Below are 13,175 nucleotides of genomic sequence, written 5' to 3'. Positions count from 1 at the left end.
GAAAAAAAAAATTAAAAAAAACAAAAAAAAAAAAACAAAAAAACCCCAATCTGCTCAAGTCCCTGCTTTCACTTCTTTCGGGTCTATACCCGGAAGTGGAATGGTTAGATCACATGGTCACTTGTATACTTTTCTGAAAAAAATGCCATGCCATTCTCCACTGAGGCTGTGCCCTTTTACATTCTCGCCAGCAATGTACAAGGGTTTCAAGGTCTCCGCATCCTTGCCAACAGTTGTTATTTGCTTTTTTTTTATAGCAGTCACTCTAAAGGGTGTGCCAGAATCCTTATTAAGTGGCCATTATCATTTGATCACAGGTGTCAGATGATATGAGAGCCATGTGTTATTTCTAAACTGTGATCATGAGATTTTGACACTTCTTTAAAATCAAAAAATATATTTATTGGCTAGAATTTTAAAGTAAAAAATCTGTGTAAAATGGTTGGCAATTCACATAGGTTGTTTTCTACTGACATTTTTATTTTTGTAAACCGAGTGGATTACATTTCTATACTTTTCAAAGCGAACTGACTGAGGATTTACCAGATAGGGACGGCTGGTGTATTCAGGGTGGCAGAGATAGAGAGCTGTTTGAAAAAGTGGGGTGGGTCAAAGAGGACATAAGGGGTGCTGGTCGGGAAATGGCCAGATGATGGAGGTGAGGCCCGAGAGGCTGCGCAGGAAGCACCAAGAGACCGCCTGAGACCCAGCCCAGACAGACCACCAGATTCATGAACTAGGAGCACAGCAGATGACAGCTGTCCCGGGCTCCTGCTTTAAGGGACAGTGTGGTTACCCCTCCTTTTATTTTTTCTTCCCCTTACTCTTTTACTGCTCTATTGTCTATGAATCCATGTCTTGGAAAATCCTTGTTTTGTAAAAAAGGGAGAAATGGAATACGTATACTAAACATGATTTTGCATGTATGTGGCTGAAATCTCTGTAGGTACACATATAAACTAAGCACAGTGGTTGTGTGGGGGGCGGGGACGGGATGTAGGAGACGGGGTGGGAGATTTTTCTTTTTTTTTATATATCCTTTTTTATGTTGTTATTAAATTTTCAACCATGGAAATATATTCCAGCCTCTTTCCAATGTCCATTCCTGCAGTGCAGGGACCAGGCAGTTCCAAGCCCTCCCAGACTCCCTTGAGGCTGGGGATTGATCATAAGGTTCTGCCAATTGGATACGCTTTCATGAGATGGAAAATGGAGGTGGGTGAACACCATCTTCCGGCTGTAGCTGTGGGCAAGCAAAGTCAAGGGTGTTGAGAGGGGATGTTAGTGCAGGTGGCAAAGGTGGACACTCTGTTCCAGGGCCCAGTCCCCAGATTCCTGCTATGAGGCAGTTATAGTGGTAATAATTACCTCCTGATCTTGCTTGCTGATACCCGGATCACAGCTACAGCGTAGTTTTTTTGTTTTGTTTTGACCTCAATAGCTCCAGGAGCAGCCTCCTGGCTCCCTGAATTCCTGCTTAAGGCAAAGGTTGTAGCTCCCCTGGCAGGTGGGTATTAGATGTTGCTGGAGGATTCTGGAAGTCATTCCTGGATTATCCACTAGAAGTTCACTCTCCTCATCCTTCCAAAAGATTCTATGAGCATCCAATTTCTCACTATTCCATCCTGCTTAAAATACCTACCGTGGTTTCTATTTCCTATAACAGAATTGAAATGAAACACAAAATTACACATTAAAAATTAAATAAAAAATAAAAGTCATCACTAAATAAAAATCCTCAAAAAACGTTTCCTGAGGTGTGTGCCACCAACAGGGCTTGGTTTATATATTAAAAAAAAATTCTTACTATCTTGGTAAATCATCAACTATTTAATGGGTACCTACTGGCTTAATAGATGTGGTAATTTAACACTTCAATTAGAGATAAATGTGAGTATGTATGTGAGAAGTTGTGTGTGTGTGTGTGTGTGTGTGTGTGTGTATAAAGAGATAAGACACAACTGGTATTTCCAATAAAATCCTAGGAGAAGACAAATTGAAATATTTCTTCATCTCTGTTTTTATTTAACTCAAAATAGCTAACAATGAAACACTGAAAAAATATCTCCCAACACTTGAGCATTCAGTTCTTTTCGGTTCATGACACTTGATTATTTAGTCCTTGCGTGTTTCCAGCATGAAGTCACAAAGCTATCATAAATGTATCTCTAAAAGTCTGCAGCAGGCTTGAAACATATATATATATATATATATATATATATATATATATATATATATATATATATATCACACACACATATATATATATCCTAACCAAAAACCATGATTCAGTTATTGGTCTTGAATCCAAATATTTTTCTCCCACAAAGCAGCTTAGTAAAATTAATAACCATAAATAGGCTAGCTATGAGTTTTCAACGAAATGCCTGAATAGAGCACATACATTGTTTGCATATATGTTTTTATCCTCGTACTCCTCAAAATACGAACTTGTGTGAGATGTAGAGTGGCGTTAGATGATACACACATTTAACTTACATAAACTCCATAGAGGAGGTAACAAGGAAATGATAAGGAAAATAACAATTAATCCGGTGGCAATTCTACTCATTTAATGAACGAGTAAACCTCGATGAGTGCTGAAGAACTGTGAGGAAATCAAAATGAGGCTTGTCACTCTGGTGTCTCCTCAGGCAAGTCAGTTCACATCTATCTCTCGGAAAGCAAGCATCTTCCATGGCTAAGTACGATTCTAGTGTGGAAAGGTATGTGGTTTTATACAAAAGTGTCCTAAACAAACACCAACTCCCATTGGTCTTCAACAGAAGAAACAGTCATTTCTTCCAACATTGGCAGAAAACCTGGATGTATTGGATGTACAGAGTTTATTGATGGCGCCTTTCTGAAGGGCAGTCGAGGATGATCTCGATGTTCCATTTTATTTTAGGTGCTGACCCCAGAAGCTAATTCCTAGGTAAGATGCAACCCTACTGCAATGTAAATAGAAATGACGTGGTTTTTTAAAAATGCCCTAACATTGACAGCGAAATATAATTTCCAGTTTAGTTCCATCCTCACATTTAGCATAGCATGTTTCTTTGATACTCTCCCGGTGCGGGCACTTCAGAAGACACGTATCGCTGACTGAGAAAATCTCATGATGAAAAGATTAGTGTGTCACGACATCTGAACAACAACGACAAAAAGTTACCAAAGTAGATGAGTCTCTGTATGTTTCAGGATAAGATGTTCAGTTAGCAAGTGGTGCAACGAAAGCAGAGAGTACCTTCGTTTTGTTATGCTCGGTGCTCACAGGGACATTCTACAACCTTCTCACCAGGTTCGAAATTGGCAGCTACCTTCTCCTTCTCAAATGCTCGGCCTTAACCTCAGCACCGCCCGGGGTTCAGTTTCTATTTTTAAAAGCACCATTCTAATGGAAATGTCCCTGCCCTGAATTAAGCTGGGACTGTGAATTTTACCACTAGCTAGAGCTGTTATGTCATAGAGTTTAGGTTAATTTGGTAGGTATCGATTTCCTTGAGACCTGCTTCAGCTCCTTCCACCCATGTAGGATTTCTACCTGGGCTGCAGATGAGGGTAAAATATCCCGTGGAGAACTCCTTCAATAACCACATTTGGAAAATCTGAAAAACAAAAGGAACACAGCTTTTCTTAAGCACATCAGTGAAACACGAAATACAATTGCGTTTGGTAGAATTTAACGAGGTGAGGCCCACGGTAACTTAGGGATCCGCACCACCTTGTTTAGGATGCGTTATCTGTCACGGTGCCTTGGCCTAAAGCCACTTTAGTGCAGGGCCAGGCGCTGCAGGAATGCACGGCCAGATTTGTAGCTTATTGATTTAAGGGATGTTCTAATGGTTAATGCTGCTAGGCCCCAGCTCTTTATCTGAATGTTTTCTCACAAGGAAGATGGATTACACTGGCAATTCAATTTCTAACAAAATCTCAATATACTTGAAGGAATTCCAAGATTTCTACAGGGAATACTCGGCTGCAGTTTTTCCATTGTGGTTTACAGGAGTGTTTAGTCCAAGTTGTCTCGAGGATGATCGTGCTGTTACGTGAGCTTCCAAGGAGCAGTAACATTGGGGGGCCGTCTTCGAAGCTTAAAAGGGCACATTTCCGACAAAAACCATCTTGTCAAACTTGAAAAACCAGCCACGTTTTTAGAGGAGATGCAAAGGAAACCCAGAGGTGTATGGATGTGGAGCCACGAGCCAGTGATCGGAGCAGGGAGAATACGAATGGTAAGCTGCACAGGGGGACCTATCCATCATATGGCTCAGAGGTTCAATTTCTAAACTTCAAGCTGCACATGATTATACCCAGGATCTATGCTAAGCCACCCACTTTAAATAATACAGTTATTATGTGAGGAAATTAGCTGGTCCAATACTTTAAGACAAAAACTTTACGACAAACACTGTTCACGTAGTAATCCAACCTCTAGAGAGTTCCTACTCTGTAAAAGCACTCGCAAGGCAGGGCAGAAATGTTCTCAGAGGAGTGGATTAGGCAGAGGAGCTAGCCATGTGGCACGTCTGTGGCAGGAGGGACCCTGGAAGGATCAAAGACTGAAATGGGGGCCAGGGTGGAAAAGGGAATGAGGGATGCCTGGGTGGCTCAGTCGGTTAAGCAGGTTAAGCGTCTGACTCCTGATTTCCGCTCAGGTCATGATCTCATGGTTTGTGGGTTTGAGCCTCACATTGCGCTGCTCACTGCTGTCAACACAGAGCCTGCTTCGGATCCTCTGTCCCCCTCCCTCCCTCACGCCGTGTCTCTCTCTTTCCCTCTCTCTCTCAAAAATAAATAATCCTTCAAAAAGAAACAAAAAAGAAGAAAAGGGAATGAGGGAGAGGCCTGGGGGCAGAAAGGCCAACTCAAGCACAGGAACAGTGGCTTCATCTGAAAAGCAACAGGAAGCTCCTGAAGGAATTTAAGCAGAGGGAGAAGGAAATGAATTGTGTTTTGCAAAGATGACCCTGGCTGCCATTGAGAATAGACAGGAACACGGTCAAAGAGGTGACGAGTTCCACATGACGACTGAGGGACTTCATAATAGTACCTACCTGATAGGCTGTTGTAGAAACTGGTGGGAGAAACAAAGCACTTGAACCCGACCTGGGCACACGGTGAAGTACCAGCTACCATCAGTACCAAGCGCTGTCTAATTACCGGGGATCTAAGTAAATAGCAGTCCCTGCCCATGCCACAGAACTTCTACGCTAGTCAGGGAGGCAAGCAAATGAATACGCAGACAAAATAGGTTTTAAGAATATCTCCAAGGGGTGCCTGGGTGGCTCAGTCAGTTAAGCATTCGGCTCTTGATCTTGGCTCAGGTCATGATCTCATGGTTTGTGAGATCTAGCCCTGCGTCTGGCTCTGTGCTGACAGAGTACAGCCTGCTTGGGATTCTCGCTCTCTCTTTCTGTTCCTCCCCTGCTTGTGCTCTCTTTCTCTCAAAATAAATAAACTAACTTAAAAAAAAATGTCTCCAGTACATGAGCATTCAATCACCTTTGGGCGATGACACTTGATGTCTTATTGTTTGCTCTTATCCAACATGAAGTTAACATAATTTTCCATAAAACATATCTTTTATAATCTGCAACAGAACTTAAGCCTATATATGTTGATCTCAATCAGAAACCATGATTTTGCTAAGTGCATTTTAGTTCTAAAAGTTTTTCTCCCTCACAGAGGTATACTGAAACCAAGAGCCATAAACGGAAATATTGATCAATTTTCTTAAAAAATTTTTAAAAAATTCTTTATTTTTGAGAGAGACAGAGAAACAGAATACAAGTGAGGAAGAAACAGAGAGAGGAAGACCCAGAATCTGAAGCAGGCTCCAGGCTCTGAGCTGTCAGCACAGAGACTGATGCAGGGCTCGAACTCATGGACCGTGAGATCATGACCTGAGCCAAAGTCAGATGCTTAACAGACTGAGCCACGTAGACGCCCCATAATGATCAATTTTTAATTAGATGCCCAAACAGCATATATGAACATGCATTGTTAGTATACAGGCATTTATCCTTTACCGCCCAAAATATAAAAGTCTATTTGAAGGTTAGTGATTTACATCATCAGCATATTTCGCATGGATTTAAGTAAATAAGCTCGGCAAAAAGGACAATACCATGAATTACTCAGAGAAATTCTGCACCACCTGGACAGGTCCAGCAGTGGCTTAAAGGCAAAGGGGGAAAATGAAACAGGGCACGGGGCTTGAGGGCAACAGGATGGGAAGGTGAGGAAAGACCTCTGTGAGCAGGTGCCGTGTGAACGAGGGTGCAGCAGCCAGCTGTCCTCACAGGTGCCAGGGTACACACCTTGTCTGGGTGAAGGGCATTCCCAGCAGAGGGAACAGCACAGGTCAAGGTGCTGTATTTACTGTCCAGCGAGTGCTGAGCATTTGCTAGATGCTGGAGATTAGCAGGTAAACACGACAGAGAAAAAGAAGGGAACAAAGTATGCGATCACAGGCAGGACGCAAACGGGAAGGACACTAATCAAAGTGAATGGAATAGTGGGGTTTTTTTAATTCAAAAAATTTTAGTATTTATTTTTGAGAGAGAGAGAGAGAGAGAGAGAGAGAGAGAGACAGAGCATGAGCATGAGCATGAGCAGGGGAAGGGCAGAGAGAGAGGGAGACACAGATCTGAAGCAGGCTCCAGGCTCCGAGCTGTCAGCACAGAGCCCGATGCGAGGCTCGGACTCACAAACCGTGAGATCATGACTTGAGCCAAAGTCGGACGCTTAACTGCCTGAGTCACCCAGGGGCCCCTAATGTGTATTTTTTAAATACAGAAGCAAATGCTAGAGAAAGGTGATTAAGTATTCCTCACTGAAAAGGATTTTATAGGAAAAATACTATGAGACTATACTCTTATATAGCAAAGGAAGCTCCCTCTGATCAGGGTGTTAAGAATGGATCCTCGCCAGAGCCGGGCTGTGTCCTGCCAGCCTTCTTTGAACTGACAGCTAAGTCAGGGATCTCAGTGCATGGACTGCGGCTACAGAATGGTCCTTTCTCTCTTGCTGGTGATAAGGTTTTATTGTCAGAATGTAGGAATGGTTTCAACAGATAATTTATCTACTGCTGTTTAGCTGCCATGCTATTTAGTTACTCTCAGAAACAAAGGCTGAAAATTCACTCTGTGCACAGAGCACACAAGAAGAAATCAGGCACCAGGGGTCTGCCCATCAACTATGGAGACTGGGCAAGTCAGGGACCTCCTTGAGCCCCGATTCTCTCATTAACCAGTGATGATACCTGCCCTGCCTAGTTCATAAGGCTGTTAAAAAAATGTAGTGAGATAATGTCTGAGAATGTACTCACAAAGAGCTGGGCAAGGGAACATTTTGAGAGGGACTCTGAATAATTTAAATTTCTTGGCACAAAGAAAGGACCCAACTAAAATATTGATTATATTTATGCTTAAATTAATTCATTATATTTAAGTATATATCTTCTAAAAATATACATCCCATCACCTAAGATGCCATAAATGAAATGGAAGTAGAGATACACATGTGATATATGCAGACAGCTTTTGGGAAAAAAGGATTTAAATAAAAAAGAACCAGAGCCTTGGAATCAAACCTCTTCATCTGGATAAAAACATGCAGAGACCCAAATAACATCATCAAAAAAAAAAAAAAAAAATGAAAAGACGATAAATACTTTTCCTCCTTATTACTCTAATTCAAAATCGCCTGGTAAAGTAGAAAGAAAAATTACATTTCTTGCCGAAAGCCCTGCCCCAATTAAAATTCTGAATGTCTCTTACACCAAGAGCACTGTTTTATTGGCAGATTATTAAGCCCTGGACCAATGTCACTCTGTTAGACCTGTATTAAAAACGTGGTTTATGTGGTGCAGGGTCAGATCAGTAAAGAGCTGTTAGCAGATGACAGGTTTGATTACCGCTGGCTGCAGGCAAGACGTATGGATCCCTGAGGAACAGTAGCACCGGCTGGTGGGACAGTTTGCTGGAAAGGTCAAGAACAGGCATGTCAGCATCAGGGGACGACGGTAAACAGAAAACACTACAAACTAGCTTTGAGGGGATCAAACTGCTGTGTGGGGACATCTCAAGGTTTATGTATCTAACCGTGTGGGTGAAGGATAGCAAGCCGAGTTACAGGGAATAAACAAGCCGGGCGCTCAACTTCTAAACACTTCTTTGTGGAATCTGAAGCAGATCTACAATCTATACGATAAATCACTGCTGAAAAGCGTCGCTGTCGTCTTTTTTAATCTCGTAGCACAATTACTGATAAAAGAGTATTCTTATTACTTGCACAAAACAAAGCAGGGCTCCTATGGCTTCCCTCCTGGATATAACTGTTTACTTCTCTAACTTTCTATCAAATATTTATAATCTGAAAATCAATTTGCTAACAAACGTTTTCAAGAAGATCATGACTTGATACCCTTACACCAGGGTTAACTAAACATTTCACAAAACCACAGTCCTATTCCTGGTTTTATGTAAGTCTTGACTGGCCAGTGTTAGTTCTTACCTTGATTCTTCAGATTCTGTCTCATCAAACGATCTAAACATTTTTTTAAAAGAGGAAAGAAAAAAGACCATATAAGTTGGGTGACTGTTTACGCCAACCAAGGAAAAAAAACCAGCCAGCAATCCTAGAGCTCCAAAATGGGAAACATTTTGAAAAGAAAGGGGTTTTTCCACAGTCACAGCATGACTGACGCCTCCTTCTAAGGAATCTTATGAGCACGATATTCTCGAATGTCAATCTTCCTGACGATCACTTAAAAACCTGATGGTTTTACTTTCAGACTTGTATAAGGGAGAAAGGATTTCACTCTGTCATTTCCCACATTTCTTCTTAAAAACATCCCTCTATAAACCCCCACCTCATAGCAAGTACATGCAAGTCAGAACAGGGCACACTGACAACGCCTGCTATTTGGTGAGCAGTGTGTGTGTAATTCTCGCTCTGGGGTGAGTGGAAGGTGGCCCTGAGCAAACACTGCCAGTGAGGGGTCTAGTGTCTGCAGCGTCTCGTCCCGAGGACGGCTGGGGTGTAACATGACTTTGGGTGTGGTCAGCTGGAATCTTGTAGTTTGAATGAATACAACCCTTTCCTCCGCTTGGGCTCCCAGAGACTTTGTGATGATGTGTTTCTCCGTAATGGATTTAATTGGTCAGGGGTGTTGCTAACTGCTTTCGGCAACAAGCTTCACACACGTCAGGGGCCCAGAGCTGGGTGAGGAGCTTGTCTCAGAGTTAATTCTGCAGAAGAACACCTTCCCAAGTGCTGAGGGTATCCAATGTTTGGTTCCTTGGAAGACAAAGATGGGGGTCTGCAGCCCCTCAGGAAAAGGTTCTGCGAGAGAGGCAGCAGGGCAGCAGAGAGAGTTGACACAGGAAGGCCTGGGCTCTACCAACTACAAGGTGAGAGACTGTGGGAAAGATGCTTAATTCTGTGTCTCTACAATAAGGCAGTTGGGTAAAATCATCTTAAGGTCCTTCTCAGCTTTATGATTATGTGACTGTATGTGTATGGGGATATAGACCTAGGTGAAGTATCCACAAATAAATATATGAGTCTCTCAACAGGCTATGTAGGTTCATAACTCCCGTCTTGTAACAACACTCCATGAAGCAGCAGAACTTAAAAAGTCAATTCCTTAAGTCTAAAGCTGAGTTACTAAGCCTTGGTCATTTGGCCACAATATAGTGATGAGGGCTGATGAGGAATTCCTTTGACTACAGGCAGGGGGCGCGTGAGCGCTGTCCCGGCAGAGAGAAGGGGTGTGGCCAGGCTGGCCCTTTCCAGTACCAATGGGGTTATTGGTTAGGCCAACAAGTGACTGCAGAGTAGTTTCAAATACATGTCCAATGGGTGAACAACAATCCTTACCCACAACTCTCTGCCTTTGGTAGAGAGGGCAAGTGTCGCACATTTAGGAAATCAAGGAACAGCTTGGGGAGCTCTTCATTTTCTAAAATGACAGCCTGCAAAAGTAGAAAACAGAACGGAGAGAGTAAAATTTGCTAGGCGATCTATCCAACGAACTACTTCCAAACATCATGAGCACCCATCTACGTTCTTAGCAGTATCATTCTTCACACTCTGTATGGGGAGTGGTCCCCATCTTACCCACTAAGAATTCAAGAGACATGCATGCTGTTCAGTGCCAGCAAATAGTCCATTTCATCTATTCTCTCACCCAGTTGGCATTGACGGAACATCTACTGCATGTCAGGTGCTGACAAGGGCGCAAGTCAGTGGGCGACCAGGCAGATGTAGTTCTTGCCTTCGTGGAGGTTCCAGAGTATTTTAAAAACCTGGGTACGTCAATAATACTGCTAAGATATGTACATCAAATTTTCCTTACTGAGTGATAAGGTGGTCTGGGCTGTGTGTGTGTCTATAAGAGATCGCTATTGTTTAGGAAATATTACATATGGCTTTGCTAACTGGAAGATTGAGACAAGATCCCTCAGCTCTCACCTCTTTGGGCATTAGGATTAAGTGACATTAATTGCTCTGTGGACAGCTCCACTTAAAGGGTCAGTAACAACTTTACCACTAAGTGTAAATCAGCATATATACTAAAAAAAAAAAAAAATCTATACTGTTCTTCCATTTAGGGAACGCTGCTAAAGATGTGGCGTAATGGCAGAACCATGTCAGTTCTCGGCTATCCGAATTATGCAAGTGCAAGGAGAAATCTAATGGAGAACTAGAGAGTGCATTTTCATGGGTACCTATTTTTTACAAAGAGAACCATGGTGTGTGAACCGATTGCACATCTGCCCCTCCCTCCCGCACCTTTGTTTTGTTTTTGTTTTCAAAGACCATGGAGAAAGCATCAAAGACTGTACAATAATCTCTGTAAGTAACAGAACTCTCTTCAAGGGTCCTTTTCATATTTTATCACAGTTCTCCTCCCCACACCCCCATAAGCATGTGTGGTTTACAGGACAGTGAGAAGTGATGGTCAAGTATCACTCACACGGCTGATCAGGTACAGCTGTGCAGCGTGATGCATAAGGCTCCAATGACAAAAAGGCCAAATGATGTATATTTAAAATACCTAGCTCAACATAATCTGTTGCTTTTAGTCATAATTAACACACCGAGTGGTTGTATTTCTAGCACATTTTGCAGATAGTTGCCCAGTTCAGGACATAGAAATGGAATGAACAATATAGGCTGACCCCTGCACTATGCTAGTGGCTCAACCTTCCTGCTGTTCAGTTGCTGGAGAAGACTCATCTGGAAAGCCAGCTCTGCCTTGGTCTCTTCCTATTCCTTACATAGCCGGCTATACCCACTGAGGCTTAAGGACAGTAAGTAAAGAAGCAGGAAAACAAAGCAATACACAAAATAGAAAAAAAAAATCCCTTTTCCAGGGGCATGCTTTCATTACTATTTCCACTGACCTTCACCTAAATTTTTATCTACTCGAGGAAATTTTGGGAGTGCCTCTAAGGTCATTATTTCAGTGCCTGGAAACTCAAAGGCTGTAAAAATCATCATATATATGAAGCTCCCAGGAATGTTTGCCATCAAGTTGCAGTGATCATTTCCTCGTTTCTAGATATCTGTTTAACAGGATGATACAATACCTATCTGAATAATAAAGCTTAATGTTGTAACAAATACAGAGCTGGTAACCCAGGCAATAGTTTTAATTATGTGTACAAGTGGTAGCTTTCAGATTAAAAAAAAAAATGGGGGGGGGGGTAACACTCTTATCTCCACCCCCACCTTTTAAAATAAATTAAATCAATAACAAGTGTGGGACACTTTTAATGACCTGAACTACTTAATTTCCAGGATCTTTAGACATGCCATCCATCACCGCAGTATGGAGGAAGACATCTCTTGAGTGTTCAGGGGGTTAGTTTGGTTTTATTAATGCAAGATTTAGGGAATTTTAACAAGGTGAATTGTTTATTTGCCTTGACAGATTGGCTTACAATGCACTGGCTACATCTACAGCATGATCATTAATGACAAAAGACAGGCAAAAAGCTGTTTACACTGCAACACCAGGAAAGGAATTAATCCTGCTCAGCCTCCCCAAACAGAGTAACTACAAAGAGATGATCACATTTTTTTTTTTTAGGTAAGATATACTTGCAAGAAAAGGAACATCGAAAACTCCAGAAATTTGTGAGCATTTTTGTTAACTGTTCGCTGAAAATTCTCAAATAATATTTTCCATAAAAGTCACCAATATGGATTTCAGGATTTACAGTTGTAAAGAAAGTAGCATTGGGGGAAGAGGGTGGGTCCCTTAAGCATTCAGTTACATGGTGGCAATACCTCCTAAACTCTGCTAAGGCTTGTAAGAAAATGATTAATACTTCAATCCAAACAGAGGTAGAGTGTAAAATGGTAGTTTACCTAATGTAATATAATAAGTACAAGTAAAATGACTGTCATTAATTAGCGCGAAGATGCACAAGAGAAATTACATGAGTTTCAACTAGATTGTTCAGTTCATAAACACACGATCTCACTCTCTGAGAACCCCAGCAGTGATGTGGGGCCTCATGACTGTTCATTTACAACTTTTTCTATGAGAAGCTTTCACTGAAGAAGATCACTCCTTAAAACTGCACCCTGGAGCGTTCCACCTTCTTGGGACCTCCGTCAGGTCTAAATACTCAATTTTATTCAATAGGTAAATAAATACATATAAACCTATAATAAATAAAAATATTCTATATAAATATAAATAAATATAAAATAAATATATAGAAGGTACATTTTAGATATCAGACTAAATTTCCCCATTGCTATAGCTTGCTTAGTATGATTTTTTATTAATTTTCAATGTTTAGTCATTTCCACTTCTTAGAGAGGCACGATGGTGTGGTAGGACGTATGGAGCTTTAGGACAAGAACTGGGTTCCAACACCCCTTATTTTTCTACCTTATCAGCTTTATAAAATCCTGTGGCTACCTCACAGGATTAGCGTGAGGATAAGATGATGTGATGTCCCCAGTAGTCTTTGGCACACCATGAGTCTTCGACAAAGGTTCATTGTTTCCTCAGAATGTCTTGTTATATCAATTCCCAACAACCTCTCTTATTGGTTCTAGAAGTTTGGATCGCTGTCCATCTAGTGAGCCGGGGCTTCTTAACCCTCCATGATTCATGGATCCCTTTCAAAATTGGATCAAACCTG

At 41.7% G+C, this 13,175-nt stretch overlaps 1 protein-coding gene across 4 annotated transcripts in view; it reads right to left on the bottom strand.

Moving 5' to 3' along the window:
• The window catches only part of SNX24 (sorting nexin 24), a 180,241-nt gene that overhangs the window by 16,219 nt on the left and 150,847 nt on the right, over positions 1-13,175 (bottom strand). For 2 of the 4 annotated variants that reach the window (XM_053220286.1, XM_053220288.1), the window contains exons 4-7: positions 9,889-9,983; positions 8,521-8,553; positions 7,922-7,986; positions 3,545-3,608 (exon numbers count right to left, since the gene is read on the bottom strand). In XM_053220286.1, coding sequence (XP_053076261.1) covers positions 3,545-3,608; positions 7,922-7,986; positions 8,521-8,553; positions 9,889-9,983 — 257 coding nt within the window. Of the gene's footprint in view, positions 1-52; positions 1,658-2,002; positions 3,609-7,921; positions 7,987-8,520; positions 8,554-9,888; positions 9,984-13,175 lie in introns of those variants that run through there. The other 2 variants (XM_053220289.1, XM_027076822.2) reach the window with 2 other exon arrangements.

The sequence above is a fragment of the Acinonyx jubatus genome, chromosome A1, assembly GCF_027475565.1.
Source record: "Acinonyx jubatus isolate Ajub_Pintada_27869175 chromosome A1, VMU_Ajub_asm_v1.0, whole genome shotgun sequence".
In the NCBI taxonomy this organism is placed as follows: Eukaryota; Metazoa; Chordata; class Mammalia; order Carnivora; family Felidae; genus Acinonyx; species Acinonyx jubatus.
The sequence above is the reverse complement of the archived record's forward strand: the minus strand, read 5'-3'. Positions and strand labels throughout refer to the sequence as shown.